We start from the raw sequence: 19,165 nt of genomic DNA on the forward strand, positions 1-19,165 counted from the left end.
TGAGGGACATTTTCTACAACATCTTAATCAGCCTGCTTCCTGCTGTTACAAGTGGGATGGTACTAACCTGGTTTGCATCTCAAGGCCACAAGTCCCAAGTCCTCTCAACAAAGATATGGATTTGACCTTGGACCCGGAGTTTAGTGTGAACTTGAAGCATGTATTTGATGCAAACATTGAAGCAGAGCCTGAGGGTGGTTTACAAGCAGATTATGGTGAAGAAGTGGAGGTTTTTGATGGTGCTGGCAAGAGATGGGTATTGGACAGACCTTCATGGACCAGTTCAGTGAGAATAAGTGTGCTGTGGAGAGGAAGGAAAACCAATACTGGCCTTTTGCTAGCAAACCAGACTGGGAGATGGCATTGTTTCTTCTCTGGTCTAATCTTAGCATGGTTGATATTGACGAATATCTTAAGCTTGAATTTGTGAGCTCTTCTGTCTAAGTTACTTGGTCTCAACTTACTAGTATGTTCAGACCAAAACACTGCCATTGTCATTTCAGTCTTCGAGAGAACTCCAAGGATGCTCTGAATTGCTCCTAGCACCCCCTCAATGGAAGTATGAAACAGTTACAACCAAGTTTCCAACAACAAAGATCCTCCAAATATTTTATCAGGACGCAATTGAGTGCTTACAATCACTTCTCAGCCACCCACTGTTGGCTACCAGCTTTGATTTCATCCCTCACAAAGTTTACAAGTCTGCTGAACATGCTGTCCAAGTGTATCATGGATTTATGACAGGTGACCATGCTTGGAACCTTCAGGTAAGGTCTCATGTTTCAATTCTTTGGTCCACATAGCTAACAGGATCACAGAAAGACCTACCTGAAGATGCATCACTCCTTGGTATAGTCCTCTCCTTGGACAAGACCAAGGTTACTAACATCACTGGTAACTGTTATGCACATCCACTTCTTGTTAGTCTTGCTAACATTGATCCCAGTGTGCATGCCAAAGGCTCCTTACATGCCTATATCCTACTTGCTCTACTTCCTGTTGCAAAGTTCATGCACAGGAACAAATGCATGCATGGGGTTCTCACAGACCGCTTACTCCATCACTGGATTGACCTTGTTGTTGGGCCATTGAGGCAGGCAGTCTGTCTTGGTGTTATGATGAGTGATCCACAGGGGTTTAGCAGGTATTGCTTCACTCTCCTTGTTGCTTATGTTGCAGATACTCTGGAGAAGCTTGTCATTGCATGCACTATGATAAACTCATCACCTGTCACTATGGCTACCCACAAAGACTTTGGAGACCCAATCTGACACCCTCCTCATAATGGATTATCCACCCTTGCCAATATCCATTATCGCATCTATCTCACCATCTGATCTTGTCACATTCTTTGAGGCTTGTAAGCATTATAATCTAAATGGTGTTGACTTGCCATTCTGGAGGAATTGGCTTGCCGCCAATCCTTCTTCCTTCCTTACTCCAGAGCTACTTCACCATCTTCACAAGATGTTCTGGGACCACAACCATCTCTGGTGCACATTGGTGGTTGGCTCACAAGAAATTGATTTTCATTTTGCACTGCTCCAGGTGTGCGCTAGTTATCATACATTTAAGAAAGGGATCTCCACTTTGAAGCAGGCCACAGGATGACACCATCACAGTGTTCAATGTTACATCATTGGCATGATTGCTGGTGCTGCCCCTGCCAACTTCATATCTGCTATTCATGCTCTTACAGAGTTTAGATACCTCACTCAAGCCCTGCATTTCACTGACAAGCAAGTGGTAGAGTTGGACTGCTGTTTTAAAGCCTTCCACTGGCTCAAACATTCCATTGTTGATGCTAGGTGCTCGTTAGGGGAAAAGGGGCAAGGATAAGCCATGGGTGATTCCAAAACTTGAGTTGCTGCAGGGGGTAATACCCAGTATTTATTCACATGGTGCTGTTATGCAGTGGTCTGCAGACCCTACTGAACATGCACACATCAGGGTTGTGAAGGAGCCATCAAGGGCAGGGAACAATCATGACTATGACACACAAGTGTGTCTCCACCTTGATTGTTGCGATAGGTGGAGCACTTTGACCTTGCACTGCAGATGTGTGCACAGGAGGATCATGAAGGTCATGAAAGTGATGAAGACAATGAGAGTGGTCTTGCTCATCATTTTGTCAAGGACTACTTTGCTTGCACACACAACCTCATTAATGGTGTCCATCCTCAAGCTCCCTGTCCCTATCAAACATTCTCAACCTCAATCAATGCTTACCATCTCAACAATCTCACCCACCCTCACAAAAATGACAGTAGATAAGGCTTCTGAAGACTTCTCTCTTCCTGACCTTCATCCTGCAGTCTTCAATCATCTCAACCAGGATGACACTGATGTTGATCATTTCATTGTTGGTGGCAGGCACTGTGCATGCCCTGGCTTCCCCCTCCCCTTTGAACACATTTAAATATGGTGCAAGATACAGATGCAGTCAAAATCTTTTCATAACCCTGAACATCTTGAGCCCCCACAAGCACTACACATTGAACTGCCCTCAAATTCCTGGCCATATGGCTGATATGACTCTGTTATTGTTAGTACAGGCAACATACACAAGTGGCCAAAAAGTGGCCTAGACAGTATGTTTTTATACCTATACTGTCATGCTACTGATCTTGATCAACACAGGACACTTTGTTACTCATCTTCATCTAATTTTTCATCTCATCATGACACTTTCATATTCTCAATCATATCTTGCATATGTCAAACATTTAGATGTTGTGACTCTTGACAAATCTATGGGTATATATATCCTCAGGTGTGCCCAACAAGTGAATAATGACCAAATTGGCAATGTTATCCCAATCACTCAGATTGTGGTGCCCATCCACGTTAGCCTGCATTTTGGTTAAAAAGCCAATCCATGATTGATGATGCAAAGCAGTATTAACCATATCACAGAGTTTTACTTGAATAAGTTCTGGAATAAAGAGCTGTTCTTTGCACTTCATGTGACTGGTAGATAGACAGATAGGGGGTATTAACTATTTCAGATTGATGGCTTTTTTTTCATTGGCCAGCCCATCATGAGAGCCAATGGCATAGCACCCAAACTTTGAACTATGTAGGCTTGCACATCAGATCTGTTGCTTTGTACCTACCACAATCTATAATGGCTGTGGTCTTTGGAGACCTTGTTGGAGGACCATACTATTATACTCACAACTCCAGAGGCAAAACTCCCATGTCTGATATGAAGAGTGAACCGACTTCAGGCATGCCCATCTTATCCATGCCATTGTGGATCTCTAGCAGATCAAGATGATGTGGCCCTAAGACAGAGACCCTGCATTCTGTGGATGTAACTTGTATGCTAATAGATTGCTTATTTTACAAATCTATAGACAAACCATTGAATACTTCAATAGTGGCAGCAGAGACTGAAACTCCAACAGTTGCAGCTAAGCCCCAAACTGATACTGCAGTCATGCAACATGATCAGGTTTTGGGCATCATGAATGTCATCACTGCAGAACCAGGTAAGGGCGCTTGCCCACTAAGATCAGTTGTTTCTCACAGTTTGCTGCTAGCTGGGTGCTACAAGCAACTCATAGATGCTCTTCAGCAGGTCTGGGTGGAACCTGTATGCTTTGTCAATGTCTCTCCTGATGATCATGTGTGCATTTTGGAGCACATGGACTCTCTGACATTTTCAAACTATCACACAAAGTATGTCATGTCAATTGTATTTATTTGCATAAACATTGTCATATGTTAACATCATAGGATGTTGTATTTTCCTTGCAGAATGATTATCATCATGTATTTTCCACACCCTGTCCATGAACAAACCATGAGTGAGATGTCTTTCATCATCTCACAAGCTCTCCACAGCATTTGGTATAACTGAACACTCTTGAAGACCTGTGTCTCTTCCAACAGTTGGATCTACTCTGAAAACATTTTCACCATACCTGACATGCAGGTAACCATGACACCTACAACCACAATAGCCACTGAGACCTAACTTCTCTGGATGGTTGAATCCAGATTCACTCAGTCTTAACCTGCCATCATGGCAAAAGTGGGAGATGTGCTTCTATCGCACAAAGAACTACTTCTTATTCTTATGATCTTGGTTAAAGAAAAAAAGAAATTTGCCACCCCACAGCAGACTCTGATGCTTGGAAGGAGACACAAAGAGGGATTGGTGTAGACTTACAGTGCCTTTGCTCCCACACACACTGCCAACAAGTTATTCAGGCCTGTGGTAGTGTTGGGGCATGAGTGGATTGACATTGAGTCTGTCAAATATTATGTTTGAGTTAAATCTGGAGATCAGTGTATTGATATAACCACTGATCCTATGGTGCATGGAGTAAGTCTAATGTTTTGATAATGAGAATATGAGTATGCTGATGTATATTTACAGACACTATTTCTGGATATTAACATGGGTGATGTCACTGATGCATTGAACCATGGTATGGATCATGTGAAGGCCACCATGAGCCACATCCTTGACACTATCAAATACAATGTAAATCACCAGCATCTTCTCACCCCAGCATGCTCACATTCAATTGGGAGCTCAATAAGTCCTTCATATCAGTTGCTGCTTATCAAACTGCCCACTTCTACTACTGTGATTGGTACCATCACCAATTCTCTGGCATGAAGTGTCATTGTATGGGCAATCCTACCATAGATGTAAGTACCAGGCCCTCAATCAGGAGAGCCTTATCTTCTGGACATGTCTGGGTGAACAATCCAGAGAGTGCCGAACCCTCAATCAGCCACATATCCATCTCCAACACTAGTGATGAGACTACTTCCTCCTCAGAACTAGCCACATCTGGAACCGAGTCTTCCTCTAAGCTAAGTGATAATTCAGATGTGTAGGTCTCAGTGAGGGGGATGAAACTTAACCTTTGAATTTTGTGCTCTCTCTGTAAATGCATATGTTTCACCACTTATTCCTGTTCTTGTAGGCCCTGCCTTCTGTTGTTTTGTTGTACCTACATACTATAGTCTAGCACCATGTTCCACCACACTCCATTCACAGAGTTTCAAATGTGTAGCACTACTAGCCTGTGAAATGAACACATTGTGACAGTGTTTGTGTTCACATTCAATTTTTGATGGGTAAATGCAAGACCATAGTAGCAGCTGATCTTGGTAAGTATACTAATTTCTATCTAACAAAACTGATATGTAGTACCATAGAAGACCTACATCGCTCTAAGTGAAGTAACATTGGTCAAGGTGGATGCCTTGGCCAGCTTCAAAAGATGGAATGTTTGCAGATGAAACAACAGCAGCCAGTGAAGGAAAACCCTGCTCAGAACATGCTGAACAGCCAGCCTGTAAATTTTATGGCACCAGAGGCACCCAGACCCAAACCAAGGGCAAGACCAATCAAGGTGGTATCAGGCAACAAGAATGCAAAATCTGGGAAAGTGAGCAACAAGAAGACCAAGTGTCCTTCAAGCTCCAGCTTACTGTGGGATAAAAGGCGTGTCATGGAGGACAGACTTATTTTACATCCCTGTGGTGTTGACTCAAGGTTTGGCTAGGTTTGCTCATACATCCTCCCAGCCCAACACCCCAGAATGCACCCTCACTGGTGCCCATTTACAGAAACACAACAATCCAGGTTCTGATTTATGTTCTGACACTAGTTGTGCTATAGCAGCATCCAACCTGTCCCTCCTGAACACACCTTCACTGGTGCTCATTTGTGCAAACATGATTATCCATGCTCTCACTCTGGTCGTATGCAACTGGTTTCCAAACTCATCCCTCCTCAACATACCACCACTAGTGACAACAATCTGCCTACTGACCCAGACTCTGATGCAAATGCTGATTATGTTCATCCATCCCAAATGGATGTTTCAGATGCTGAGGCTCCTCTATGTGGAGATGAGGGCTATGACTCAGGAAGAGATCATGACATGGATGCTAACGGTTCTGATGCAGATACTAATGGTTCTGATGCAGACGAGTGGAATGGGGTGTATGCAGACTATGACCATGGCATTGATAGTGCAGAGGGGGACTAGGATGTTGGTGGCAGACCTGATCTTTATGACCCAAATAAGGATCATGATACCTCAGATGATAGCAGCAATGGTGAGATATCCCATGTTTGTGTCTGACATGCTACTTACTTGCCTGCTCAACTTATACAGACAAAGCTACTTGCACATACTCTTGAGCTATTGGTAACCCATGAAATGCCAAAGATGTCCTCAACAATCATCACACAAGGAACTGTTGCCCTCATATACCATACCCAGACAAGCTTGAGAATTTACATCAACATGCTACTACTCAAGATTTGGCTGAACCTTCCAAAGAAGAGAAGGTTGTAGTACCATGCAAGAGAATGCAGATGGTCAAACTGACCACACAGAATATTTGTTTCTATCTCCTTCTTGGAGGGACATTCTAGAGGCTGCAAAGAAGAAGTCACACCTGGGTTTACTCACTAGCACAGCCTCAAAGCACAGCAATTTTCTCCAAACCAAGGTCATCAAATATATCTTAGAAACACTTGATAATTTTGGATCTCAAGGTATAGGTGTTGACAATGGATACTGGGATGAACACAAATCAGATATGGCAGTCTTGGTATTTTTTGTTCTTACTCTGTTTGACAATGCTAACAATTATGTAGCTATGGGACAATCGTGCTACTATGCATTCTGAGATGAAAAAGGTTGCATGTCCAATTGTTCTAGCTCATTATGAAATTCTTCCAGATGATATTGACAATGAGGATGACTGTGAGCAGGAGGTATGTGATAATGTCAAAATATTGTTGCAGGATGGTAGTTTCATACAGGATGGAGTGGATGCACTGGTTAGTTGATTAGAACCAGCCATGCACTTACTGACTCAGATGTGTGTATTAGGGCAGGACCAATAACCTTGCAAATGAGGCCCTTGGCATCTTCTGTATGTCCTATTTTTACAAGGGCAAGAATACACTCATGAAGACATTTCCAGACTTATTCACCAATACTGTTCCCAAGGGTGCTGTTGCACTTGTAGCAACTGTGGTACATGATCACAAGCTCACTGTAACTATTTTCATCCACTCATCTAACTAGCTCACTGCTGCTATCAATGAATACAAGACTGGCATCTACAAGCAAATGAAATTCGTGGCCAAGTTATATCAACCAATCTACAATCATCAGCTACAATAATGTAAAGAAGGACCACTATCATGCCAAGAAATGCTGGGCTGCCTGAAAGAAATGGGCTCATGCTGCAGGGTACAGGTCAAGCTTTTTTAATTTGTATTATTTGTTGATGGCCATGCAGAATTCTGACTTGCAATGATCCAAACAGGCACCATGATTGGGGCTTGAAGCTCCAACTAGACTGATCATGTCTTAGTATTTCCATAGGATACCTATTTGTAGTATGACACAATGATGATTTGTTTGGTTTTAATTATCATGCACTTTCTGTTGTGATTCTGTGAGCATTCTGTGATATTCCTGTCTGGGCTACCCAATTGTGCTGTATTGTATTGTCCTAAGTACCTAACACTCTGTACAGCTCTGTACAGAGAGAACCCTTGCTGTGGGCTCTGTGACTCTGTCCAGCACTGTCCAGGGTTGTACAGAGGACTTCTGGTTTGCTGATGCTCTAAGGTGAGCACCCTGGTCTCTGTTTGACAAGTTCAAGGAGGTGATAGACATCTCTTGTGTCATGAGATGAAGGTGGGAGTGGGAGCACTATAAAGACAAGGTACACTATGCTTTTTATCAGTGGAGGCTGATATATAACAACATACTACTCACATCTCAGTTTCTGCTCAAGAACTGAGATGTCTGACCACTGAGGTGATTTACTTTATAGTGAGTGCATAAGGAACAAAAATAAGTAGAAATCTTGACATATATTTCAGGGCACAGCTCAATGTCAGCCTGACACTGCCTATTGGCCACATTTGGCCTTGCACTTGGACCATCACTCTTATTGTCTCCTCCTTGTACCTATCTCGGATCCTTCAGCATTTTCTTCATCTGCTCTTTTGGATCATTCAGATTCCAAGAACATCACTATAGTTTAGAGCTGTTGGCTGACCACAACAGAGACTCTTGGGCTTTGATACATGGCCAGTTGCATAATACTGCTTCAATACACAGAAAAAGGTTGGACAAGAGAAGTTGTCTGCTGTACAAGCAGATAGCTGCAAGCTTGAGGTCATCACTGATGCTGTGATAAGGCATATTGCTGGCAATTTGAAGTATCAACAAATTTACAGAAATTTACACTAAGTTTTTCTAGTATCATCATGTTTTCAAATAGCTGTAATTGAGTTGGCAGTCTTATTGAACATATGCTAATACTTGTTCTCCAGCTATTCTGGATGAAATATATGTAGAGTGGTGAGTGCTGGAGTGCATTGTGCATTCTGGATCAGATGATAGTAATGCGCTTTTGATATACATTAGCATGTAATGCTGCTAGGAAATTTCCAACAATAATCTTGAGTAATGAGTGACCTGTTACTGTTCCAGAATTGTTCAGTTCCCAAACTCAAGAAGAACAAGGTACATGCAAGGTGATGTTACATTGTCATGCCTGACCCCCAGGACCTCCTCACATATATGTAACATGAAAAATCTAATAAACCAGACTGAAGCTTGACCAAGGCACTATATAACATTCAATCTTTGTGGCAAGTTAAGATGTGCACCCACAATGCACTCACTGCAAAGGTTCATTGACAGTTTCCACACAACTCTAATAGCCCAATATGCTTATAGGATGTGATCCCTCTGCCCTCTGCAAGTGAATGCAATACATCCTGCTCCATTGAAGACATCGGACTTGTGAGCTTGATGTGTGTATCATCAGCAGTGACACTGGAGAGCCTGAGAGGGGTGAATGGGTGGTGGATTTGATGCTGTAGTGACATATTGCATGCAGCTGTGATAGTAGAGTCAATGCCAAAGTTTTTTATGGTTCAAATGTAACTTTATTTACCTGAGAACTGACGAGGAGTATGAACAGTGCTGCCTCACTGAGACTATATCAAAGCTGAGGTTGTTGGAGTGCCACAATAATCCTCGAAGTATGGAAAAAGTTCCACATGTCCATTGGGCATTGCTGCAACTTAGTTGCGGTGCACTCACAGTACCAAATCATGTAGATCCATCAGCTGATGGTGGTTATGATACACTAGTCATGAGTAATAAGGGTGAGCAGAAAGACATCAGAGCATGCTGCAGGAAACGACATACCACATGTAAGAACATGTGTATATCTAGACTTGAGAAGAGCTGATTCTCAAGCCTCACAAAGATTTACTTGAGAAATGTGTTAAAATACAGTAAATACTAGGAGACAGAGGGAACACATACAGGAAAAGCCACAGTGGCTAGGAGATTGATGGCAATATGCCATTGAATGGCCTTGATGATTAGTTTCAAAGTGCACTGGAGTGCATTGCTCCATCATGAGAGCACAAAAGCACTCCCAGGTAACCCTGCAACAGAGAACCCAGTCCTTGGGCTGATGAGCAAGAATACGATCCCCAGTGACTCTGTTAATCAGGCTAACTACAAGTCAGCTGATGAGGAGAAAAACAATAAAATTATGATGCACTACACTATTGAAACGGTGTGAAGAAGAAATAGGTACTAGGCTGTTAGCAACTAGCACTACTTATCCTATGAGGCATGAGTCAGTAGATCAGCCTGAGAGGACTGCTATTGAAGCACTTCCTTCGAATATATGCAAGGGAAGCAAGTGAGCAAAGGAGTTAAAATCTATAGTGGCCTAAGAAACTAGAGCATGGGATGTATGTATACCCCTGAATCCCTATGTCAGAGAATCAACTGTGAGTGCAGGCAAAAATCAACTGGTGTTAGTATCACAAGCACGAGATGAATACTAGAGGATATGTGTGAGTGCAGCAAATGCCAGATACCAGTGTGGTAGATATAACATGCACAAAATCAACTGTGCTCGATAGAGCAGCTGGACACAAGAGAGATAGCATGAGAGAAGGACCACACTAAGTTACCAGTCACAGGTTAGGTGTTCAAGAGCCTAAGTATAAGGTCCTAGCAATATGGAACTTCAGAGTGGTCAAATTGTGCAAGATTGTCAAGTAGGAGCAAACAGAATGGATTGCACAAGGTCTACAAAAATAATGCAAGAGCAACTCTCCTATAGAGCTGAGTCCAGGGGAAAGGGAACTAACTCAATCATATGTACTGTGGTCATTTTATCATAGCGTGTGAAGGTCCAGAATGCATAGGTGAGAATTGTAGCATAGTAAGTGAGCACACAACAAGTCTATAGGTAATAAGACATCATGCACTGTGGGACATGAGTAACATGTAATAAGACCTGCAGCTTGTTTAGCAATGATATTTGGGAAAAATAATGCACCAGTGGAGATAGGTGGACATGGATAGGACATGGGAGGACAGATTCCTAGGACTGGACCAAAGCTAAATGGGAGCATGGGTCATGGGAGGAGTGTGCACCTATTGGACTAAAAGCAGATGAGTCAACATATATGGATTTAAGTGATCAGCACTTTATCTCCTTTCCTGGGAGTGAGAAGAACCATACTAGTGATCATATGCACCTAGCACTTGTATGATCATCACAATGGTTTCACTGAGCTCACAGGAGAAAATACTAAGCTCTGCATTGGCACTCTGGAGGGCTTGGGATATACAGAAAATTTCTGGATAGGTTGGCATGATGAAGTGCCATATAGGAGAAGATAGCAGATGAGTGATATGCCATGCTCATTGCTCTTATATAGTACTGACCTTTCAAAATGAAAAAACCACAAGTCCCCTACCAGTGGTCACAGTACAGGTTGTACAGCAGCTGATATCAATTAGAGACCCTGGAAAGACACTGTTAGTGGCTTGCACTAGAGTTGAGTGGTGCACAATTCCATGAGCCTGCCCAGATTCCCTGGTAGCTAAATCTGTTGCCTTGACAGGGGCTTGTGTGGTGTCATGGCAATGCTCATCAAGTGCAACAGATGCATAAGCGATGCAGTGGTGAGGGTCAATATGGGCTTTAAAGCAGGGTAAGTGTTGGCAAGCAAGTGACTGTTGAAACTGAGACTGACAACCCTGAGTTCAAGAACATGATGGTGGTTTTGCATTCAATAATACAACAGCAATTCTGTGTTTGATAACATGATAGACCCTCATCTACCACCTGGGCATTAACAAAAAATTGGTGGGTTAGTGGCCAGTGCTGGCAACTTCACATTTGATAATGCAACAGTCAACTTAAGGCCAATGTTGTAGTGACAGTGGCTGAGCACTCATGATGTAGGTACTGATTTCCTCAGAGTTGTGGTGCTCTCAAGTGTCTGAACATTGGCCAGCATGATTGAAGTCCAAACACCATTGACCATATATTAAGAGGTGTGTAGAACAAGTGGATCTAATGGTATGTCACACCTTACTGAGCTTCAGCACTCTGCTGTTCAGAATGCACAAGCTCTCCTTGAAAGTGCTGGACCGTCGCCTCATGACTTGGATTCAGTCTTACCATCACTGTCACCATCACTGTCACCATCACTGTTGTTGCCTCTGCCTCTGAGTCTTGTTCATATTGCTTCCACATCACCTCATCTCTGCACTGCAACTGCACCAGTTACCCAACATGCCCGCCCAAATGCTGCTATCAGCACACACTATATCCCACTGAAGGTTCAACAGCTCTGCTGGGCTTGCAGAGCTAAAGAAAGAAAGAGTGACTCTCTAGGTGTTGGTCGAAGTGTGCCAGGCGATGTGTTCGACCCTTAAGGGAAGCAAAGAAAGCAAGATCCACTGGGTGATGCCAGATCAACTCTGGTGAAGCGCGCTGAAAGCATGTGCACAGGAATGTTGAGCGTGTAGGTGCGCAAAGCATGGGAATAAGGTGCATGCAGTGTGCAAATGTGTAAGAGATGATGATTGGCTGCTGCTGAAGACTAGGGTGATGACTCTGATGGATGCTAACTCATGATAATTCTGACTGCTAGACACTACTAGACATGATCGGTGGTTGGTGTATTCTGTGGTGGTGGTTGTAGGTGTCTGAAAACTTCCTAGGCCACAGGTAAGCTGTGCCTAGGCATGCTCCCAGGGCTCAGAAGCGAATAGGGAGCACTCTAAGTATGTAAATGATGTAAGGACAGGGTCCATGACAAAATAATGTATGGTACGATGCTAAATATGAGAATAAACAAAAAGGGACACACCAGGGGACTGGTTGGACAATGGATGGATGTGCTGGGACACTGCACAACAATGTGCGACTGAGTGTGGGAAGAGCGCACTAAGCGCATGCACAGGAATGCATTGCGCCTCTGGTGCATTTCACAGGAAAGTCATAGCTAGTGAGTTGCACACTATACCAATCATTGTGAGTCATAATATGGGTGATCTACACCTGGAGGAATCTCATTCCCTACACCGCCTCCTGCATGACCTTTCACAGATGAAGATCATGTACAGGAACTTCATCACATCACACACAGGACCTCCACACATGCTGTCATTGAACATCCAGTCAGTGTGATTATTGAATATCCGCAAACTGGACAACATGCAAATGAATCTGTCACCCACATCTTCCACATTGATCCAACTACTTCAGAGTCTTTCCTCCATCCTCAGTCAAGTTTCCAGTACTCCTTGGGTGATGGGCATGGAGGACAGACAATCAGTCAATGTCTTATGCTTTGCAATGCTGAAGGACATCCTGTTTCATGCAGCAACCTTAAAACATCTTGTACAAGTCTTTTTTTTCTTCATCAGTTGATGCCTCTCATATGTCTATTCAGGTAGAGGCCTTAAGATACACTCAGCATGTAAGCATGACATATCAATGCATCACTTTACTAATATTTTTGAGGTTGCATCTCATTTTCAGACCATGTCTCAGACAGACTCTAACAATCCTGCCAGCACTGCTGACAGGGAAATCTTCGAATGAACACTGGCATTGTACATGGCCTTGTGCAAATGTGGCTGCCCTGCAATTGACAGCATTAATAATAACCTCACTGAGAGTGTGATAGATAACTCAGATGGTATCTTGGCCAATGAATATTTCAACAGTGCAACCTTTGATGATGATTCAGATGGTATGGATTGCTTGCCGTTGAGTCATTGAGTGAAGAAGCCCAGGTGTGGTGGAAAACTTATCATGCAGCTTGATGCCTACAATCAACCATTTGTCTGGTAAGTTTATTCATGGATTTGTTTTGCAATAGTCTGACTGATATGCAACAGATGCAAATTGTGCTCCCATACTTGCCATAACCACCTGTTCATATGAAACCTGCAGAAGTGTGACACATGCTACCTGTGAGCTCTCCTCAACAATGACAACATCATTATTTCAGAGTGCAAGGAATTAGCCAAGTCATGAGGATATGGTCCACTCCTGCCATGCAGTTATGTTACAAGCCCATCCTCCCAAAGGCAGGTTTGTTGTGAGTTTTTGCTTCCCTTCATGTTTACATCATCAAATTCATCTTCATTCACTAGCACACCTGCACCGCCAAGCAGACGGCAAGCTCAAACAAGGTGTCCTGCAGAAGTGGACACATAATTGCACCACAAAATTCAACATCTATGTCCCTCACAATCTCGTAGCTTGCCTGCACATAATTGTCCTCTGCAGCAACCTGCACTCACACCCACCTCCCACACCCGTCAAAGTGCCAACACCACTTGTTGACATATTTCATGAGCTTCTTGCACCCATGAAATGGAAACTCATAGATGCAACACCACATTGGATTTATTTGGACACAGCATTCATCCAGGGCCTTCACAAAGTCCTTGGCTGGGACTTTCCAGATGGCCACAACACAACACTGCAAGATCTTCATCCATCACTGGCCAATCTTGATCACGTACGGCATCTGATCAATATTCTGAGGTCCATGAAGTATCCCTGTGGAACAGGATTTGAAGGCAGGTATTGCTACTAGATCTCTGCTGCTTATACTGATGTGGAATTACCAGGTGCACTATCTCCTTGCTGAGGAGCACACAAAGCTACCTCTGGAACAATGCTATGTGTGCTGTGCAGAGACACACATCATCAAATGAGGAGCAACACTCAAACTCATCATCTGCATGACACCACATATGTCACTGCACCTCATGCAAGCTACACACCTGTCCATCAACACATTGTTTAAGTGTGCACAAGGATGGCAAGAGTTTGAAATTGAGTCATGGAACATTGAGCACCAATGATGTAAATCTCATGCACTGTTTATACTTTCATGCATTAATGTCTCATTTTCTAGCCATCGTCAGCAGTAGAGCATTTACAACATCACAAAGTGCTAAAGTTCATCTCATTCTCTTTGAACAAATTTTTGAGATTGCATCCACTGACACTGGGTTGCCTGTGTCATCCAACCACATCCATGGCTGTGGGTTCAAGACAGTGATTGCTGATAGCCACAAAGGTCAAGGGTTAGGTGCATGTATCAGCCATGCAGACATTTTTTTTGGTAAATAACTAATAACCATTAACATCAAAGGTTTGGGAATGTATTGTGCACAATTGTCTCACTCCATCATGACACCATGCCCATACAAGTCACAACATCATCTCTGCAATCTGGGGCTGTATGATCATCTCTGTCGATTCTACCAGCTTTGCATGGCACATTTTAAAAGAAATGTCCATGGCCTTCACACCCATGTTTCAGACAAAGTATATGCAGCAATGCTGAGCTTGGCAACATCTGAGCCCCATCCAGATATTCAGAAGATGTTGGATATCATTTGCGATGGTGGTCCCAAAGCTGCAGGTGAATTATCATCAATCAAACACTTCATAAAAATTGACACATCACCAGCATGGTTGAAATATAAGCTTGAAGGCACGAGATTCGCATTTCTGGCAATATATCAGCCAGCAAGCCTGATACCTCTTGCTTTTTGGAAAGCATTACCTGCAACAACCAACAGCAATGAGCAATCTCATCATAATGTGTATTGCAAAGGCATTCACTTGACTCTATTAGCTGGCCTCATGAAAGGCATGAGATACAATCAGGGAGCAACAAACAGTATGGATGTTCACACCACATTTGGTATATCAACTTGAGATCAAGACACAACTTATATTCAACACATGAAACAGTGCATTATGTGACAAAGTATGAACTTATATTATGCTCCAAACACTAGCTCATTTTCATCAGTTTGAGTGCAACAAAAATGCCACTCCTCACATATAGTGAACACAACACAGGATACACATCCACAACCTGCTATAGTGCGTGCCATTACAATGCCAACAGTGCAATGTGCACATGCCAAAGAGCCAGTAGTTGAACTGCTGTCATTCTTGCTCCACAAGCCACCATCTCCAGTGCAAATCAGCACATTTAGTGCCCTGTCATTTGCATTAGTATCCAGTGCTCGCATCATAGACTACCAACCCACGACAATTCAGTCCCTGCTGCTACTCACAATTGCAGACAACTCAGAATGCCACATCAGAATCTTGTCATATAGTTCTCTGGCTGGGGCACTCAATTATTAACATGTGGCAGAAACATTGTCATACCATGTACCTGCCCCCACACTCTCCACAAACAGTCACCTAGCACCATACTTTAGCTGCAATATAATCATCATAGCTGAAATAAGGATGAGAGTGTTATCAAGTGTCAGAGAAGGACATATTAAGAGAATTTAAACAGACCTCATGGTTGTGCGCCCATTTCATCACACATCTATTTGATGGGTGTGGGTGACACAGTACTCTGAACAATGGGAGGAAGGACACACCAAAGGAGAGGCTTTGCAGCCATGCACCCATTTCATAACACATCTATTTAATGGGTGTGAGTGACACAGTGCTTTGAAAGATGGGAGGAAGGACACACCAATGACAGAGGCTTTGCAGCTGTGCACCTGTTTCATAACACATCTATCTGAAGTGACACAATGCTCTGGATGATGGGAGGAAGGAAGAGAAGTAATGTGGCAGACTGCAGTGCCTGGTGTATGTTCGGGTTAGGGTTCCAGCTGTTCGGATGAGTATTTCTAAGCAAGGGGAGGTCCTGGGGGTCAGGCATGACTAAGTAACATCACCTTGCACGTACCTTGAGTTTGGGAACCGAACAATTCCGGAATAGTAACAGGTCAACTATGACTCAATAATCTTGTACATGCTTAAAGTAAACTCTACTGCGATAGTCTTACGAGGACTACGTACAAAAGACGTACGGTATATATGCATGTGAATCAGTTAAGTATCCTAAAAACCATATGGCTCCAGCCGTCTGATACACTTGGGCTGTGGTCTCTTCCATTCCCCATTGTTCGGATCTGGCCATAACGAAGCGCTGTCCCGTTGGGCTTGAAATGGCTCATATCTGGGAGTCGGGAGAAACCCAATGGGCCAAGTAGGCAAATAGCACATCTCCTACAAGACGAGGTCAGTCATTTCACAGAAAAGTAACTTGACGTTGTTACCTCGAAACCACAGGCCGGTCGGCATTTCACCCACACGTTCCAGTCTAACCAGGAGATTAACTGTGTCACATCCTTCTTCCATTCACCCATGAGAGTACGTATGTGATCAGCTTCGGGGCGTTGTTCCGGAGGATACAAGGGGTCGACTCCAGCCATCATCCCGAATGCCCACATCTTCGTGACGACGCGGCATATTTCACGCGTAGTTTCCCGTACCGCCTGCAGGAGCAAACGTTCAGAGGGCATCAATGTCGTTCCACGAGCTACTATGTAGGCCGTGTGCGATGTAGCACATTTCCGAAAAACTGGTGCAGCCCACGAATTTGTTGCGTTGGCACTGACAGAGGCATTAGGAGGTAGAGCTGCAAACACAGTGTAGGGCAAGAGCACGGTGCGCAGTCGCCTCTGGACTTGTTGTGCGTGGCCAAAGATCGACCTATCGTCCAGCGTCATGTTCACAAGGTACTGCATCATCTCCAGGCGGCTGGCATATCGATCAACCACCACCCGCAAGACGGTCTTCCAGTCAATGCCGCTGGTGGTCGCGGGTGGTCGTACCAATGCTTGAGCTAACCTGTCCTGGACGCGTTCTATATCCTCCGATGATATTCCTTCCACTCGATGATCCCATCGCTCCAAGCCTACACGTTGCGGCACCAAGGAAGGAACAAGAGCGGTGTCGTAGAAAGAGACTAACCCAGAAAAATCAAGCATAATCCGGGTTTCTCCTGGATACATTTCGCGCCATGAAGCAGAATGCATTATTTCAAAAACATGATGCACTACCGAGAATAAATCAGACCTATGTCAAAACATGGACATGGTCGCTCACCAGTATTGGGGTCCTGTGGCAGATCCGTAGGCGAGCCGTAACCGATGCGAGTGCTCTCGAGATTTAAGAACGAAACGACCTCCATGTGAGAGGTGAAGTCGCAGACCATGACTTCACTGTGACCATCGTTAGTAAGAATCACCAAGGAACTACGTAAGGGTTCGCACAAATTCATCTCCATCCTATAACTCACAAATCAGCATTGGGCATCGATACATCTCAGAATTCAACGAACCTTACGAAGCCATTTACGCCATATTTCTGACCCCACTTACACAGATCCATAATGCGCTGCTCTTCATTGCCCACCCACTCGGGTTTCATCTTCGACCACGCCACGAGATCTTGGGTGTCCATTGTGCCCCCAGGGATGTTCACAGCGCTGCTTCCGTCAAAATAAAGCACTTTCATCGGCCGAGTGACTTTAAGGGTGAGGTGCCAGCACCCTGATTCGATTGACCCATGACAGAAAACTATGGAATGGTCTGGCTCTACAGACACCCAATCTAGAGCGGTCGGTAAATGGGGACCTGTGAGGGCTCCATGGTAGAGGAGAGTGCCTACAGGAATAGTCCCTGGGACTATTGTATGACCTGCAGGACGAGTTGTGAGCATCTGCGCAGTGTTCAGTATTTTTAGACATACCAATGCGATAACGCGTGTTTGGCCAGTGTTGAAGCAGGGAATTGGCCGTTTCGAACACTAGATGACCTGTCGCGTTCACCACAGGTGCTTCACCGAGATCCCATTGTTCAAGATTGTTTTCGACCTGTGTGTAAAAGGATAAAGGCGCATGACTCGACAGAGGTGTTTGTGCAGTTAGAACCCGTTCAAATGCAAGGAAAAGCCAAACGGCTGCGGCTTTCCTGGTAGACAGCATTCCGACAAAGGGCCAAGGGCCTTTGAGTTGTAAGCTTAGTTATATACCTCATCTGTCAAGGGCGGCCGAAAGTTATGGTCAGATTTTCATTCACGCGACCATCGCGGGCCATAGTGAGTGCTGCTGAGAAGTCGAATTGCCAACCTTGGCCATCGTATTAATCGATGAATTAGATAGCAGTTTTCAACGTTCATTCTTCTATAATTCAGGATTGTCTTGCACCCATTTGAAGGAATGATTCGGATGCAAAATGGACGCAATAGTGTGTAAGTGATACTGTAAGAAGAGCGACGATCATGGGGTATCTAGCCTGCCGGACCTCATCAGAAGGAAGATAGTTGTCCATATGGTCATGTTCCTTCCGAGTCTAGATGGTAATCCGAAAAGGATGCCCAGAAGTTGTAAAATGATCACGGATACGTGAGCTCTACCTCCAATTTCAGGATCACTGTAGGTCCGTAATACCCAGTCCTGAAAGTATAGCGTCCAAATTACGAAGCTTACGTGGCACGATGTGATGCGTATGAGCACATACCTTGTCAGCATCGGCGAGGATGCGGACATTAACTGACTCAGAAGCGCAGCCCATCAACGGTTCCGAATTTGAATCCTGCGAACACATGAGTGAGTGGATATCAATACGCTGACCTTCAGTCCAATCCCTAATTATATATTGTCTGCTTTCTGGTCGACACAAGCTTCCACTTCGCCGCGGCGAAGAAGCCCACGACAACTTGACCTCGCATGTCCGAAGATCGGTGGCGAGGAAAAACAGCACTTCGGCACGAACGTGCATTATTTCAAGTTACAGAATGTCAGAGATTTGACCGGTATGGGACAATGTCTGAGCCAGAGTACAGGCCAAAGTCTGGGACACGACGACAACGAACGGTACTCTAAGCGGAGTTTAAACACTGCCCAGTGTGTCCCAATCAATCCCGCTAACGCGCCCGCCCCCGCCCAACATCCCGCATTACTTACTGCATG

The 19,165-nt window shown here is 44.1% G+C and overlaps 8 protein-coding genes across 8 annotated transcripts; 6 read left to right on the forward strand and 2 right to left on the reverse strand.

Moving 5' to 3' along the window:
* Nucleotides 1-273: 273 nt before the first annotated feature.
* BJ212DRAFT_1474541 (uncharacterized protein) lies at nucleotides 274-1,271 on the forward strand (the record flags this gene model as incomplete). The annotated part of the gene is made up of 3 exons (XM_041339104.1): nucleotides 274-426; nucleotides 477-767; nucleotides 819-1,271. 3 exons carry the CDS (start codon nucleotides 274-276, stop codon nucleotides 1,269-1,271), a joined length of 897 nt encoding a protein of 298 aa, XP_041200232.1.
* A 343-nt stretch (nucleotides 1,272-1,614) lies between these two features.
* On the forward strand, nucleotides 1,615-1,839 carry BJ212DRAFT_1258179 (uncharacterized protein; the record flags this gene model as incomplete). The annotated part of the gene is made up of 1 exon (XM_041329921.1): nucleotides 1,615-1,839. A coding segment is annotated over one exon (225 nt), but the record flags the coding sequence as incomplete, so codon positions are not given.
* A 1,603-nt stretch (nucleotides 1,840-3,442) lies between these two features.
* Nucleotides 3,443-6,020, forward strand: BJ212DRAFT_1474542 (uncharacterized protein; the record flags this gene model as incomplete). Its single annotated transcript, XM_041339105.1, has 3 exons — nucleotides 3,443-3,494; nucleotides 3,546-3,684; nucleotides 5,648-6,020. The coding sequence occupies 3 exons, from the start codon at nucleotides 3,443-3,445 to the stop codon at nucleotides 6,018-6,020; spliced, it is 564 nt and encodes a 187-aa protein (XP_041200234.1).
* Nucleotides 6,021-6,336: 316 nt separating this feature from the next.
* Nucleotides 6,337-7,073, forward strand: BJ212DRAFT_1474543 (uncharacterized protein; the record flags this gene model as incomplete). The annotated part of the gene is made up of 5 exons (XM_041339106.1): nucleotides 6,337-6,591; nucleotides 6,638-6,757; nucleotides 6,806-6,823; nucleotides 6,876-6,918; nucleotides 6,970-7,073. The coding sequence occupies 5 exons, from the start codon at nucleotides 6,337-6,339 to the stop codon at nucleotides 7,071-7,073; spliced, it is 540 nt and encodes a 179-aa protein (XP_041200235.1).
* A 6,306-nt stretch (nucleotides 7,074-13,379) lies between these two features.
* BJ212DRAFT_1294676 (uncharacterized protein) lies at nucleotides 13,380-14,072 on the forward strand (the record flags this gene model as incomplete). Its single annotated transcript, XM_041332233.1, has 3 exons — nucleotides 13,380-13,440; nucleotides 13,503-13,873; nucleotides 13,986-14,072. The coding sequence occupies 3 exons, from the start codon at nucleotides 13,380-13,382 to the stop codon at nucleotides 14,070-14,072; spliced, it is 519 nt and encodes a 172-aa protein (XP_041200236.1).
* A 766-nt stretch (nucleotides 14,073-14,838) lies between these two features.
* BJ212DRAFT_1227355 (uncharacterized protein) lies at nucleotides 14,839-15,033 on the forward strand (the record flags this gene model as incomplete). Its single annotated transcript, XM_041329465.1, has 1 exon — nucleotides 14,839-15,033. A coding segment is annotated over one exon (195 nt), but the record flags the coding sequence as incomplete, so codon positions are not given.
* An 895-nt stretch (nucleotides 15,034-15,928) lies between these two features.
* On the reverse strand, nucleotides 15,929-18,271 carry BJ212DRAFT_49839 (uncharacterized protein). Its single transcript, XM_041343343.1, has 7 exons — nucleotides 17,944-18,271; nucleotides 17,534-17,891; nucleotides 17,466-17,480; nucleotides 17,299-17,414; nucleotides 16,467-17,248; nucleotides 16,094-16,416; nucleotides 15,929-16,034 (listed from the first exon to the last, which is right to left on the reverse strand). The coding sequence occupies exons 1-6, from the start codon at nucleotides 18,176-18,178 to the stop codon at nucleotides 16,249-16,251; spliced, it is 1,674 nt and encodes a 557-aa protein (XP_041200238.1). The 5' UTR covers nucleotides 18,179-18,271; the 3' UTR covers nucleotides 15,929-16,034; nucleotides 16,094-16,248.
* Nucleotides 18,161-19,077, reverse strand: BJ212DRAFT_1311944 (uncharacterized protein). The gene has a single exon (XM_041334042.1). The coding sequence runs from the start codon at nucleotides 18,740-18,742 to the stop codon at nucleotides 18,473-18,475; it is 270 nt and encodes an 89-aa protein (XP_041200239.1). The 5' UTR covers nucleotides 18,743-19,077; the 3' UTR covers nucleotides 18,161-18,472.
* Nucleotides 19,078-19,165: the final 88 nt, after the last annotated feature.

This window comes from Suillus subaureus, assembly GCF_016647635.1.
Source record: "Suillus subaureus strain MN1 chromosome Unknown BJ212scaffold_1, whole genome shotgun sequence".
Classification (NCBI taxonomy): Eukaryota; Fungi; Basidiomycota; class Agaricomycetes; order Boletales; family Suillaceae; genus Suillus; species Suillus subaureus.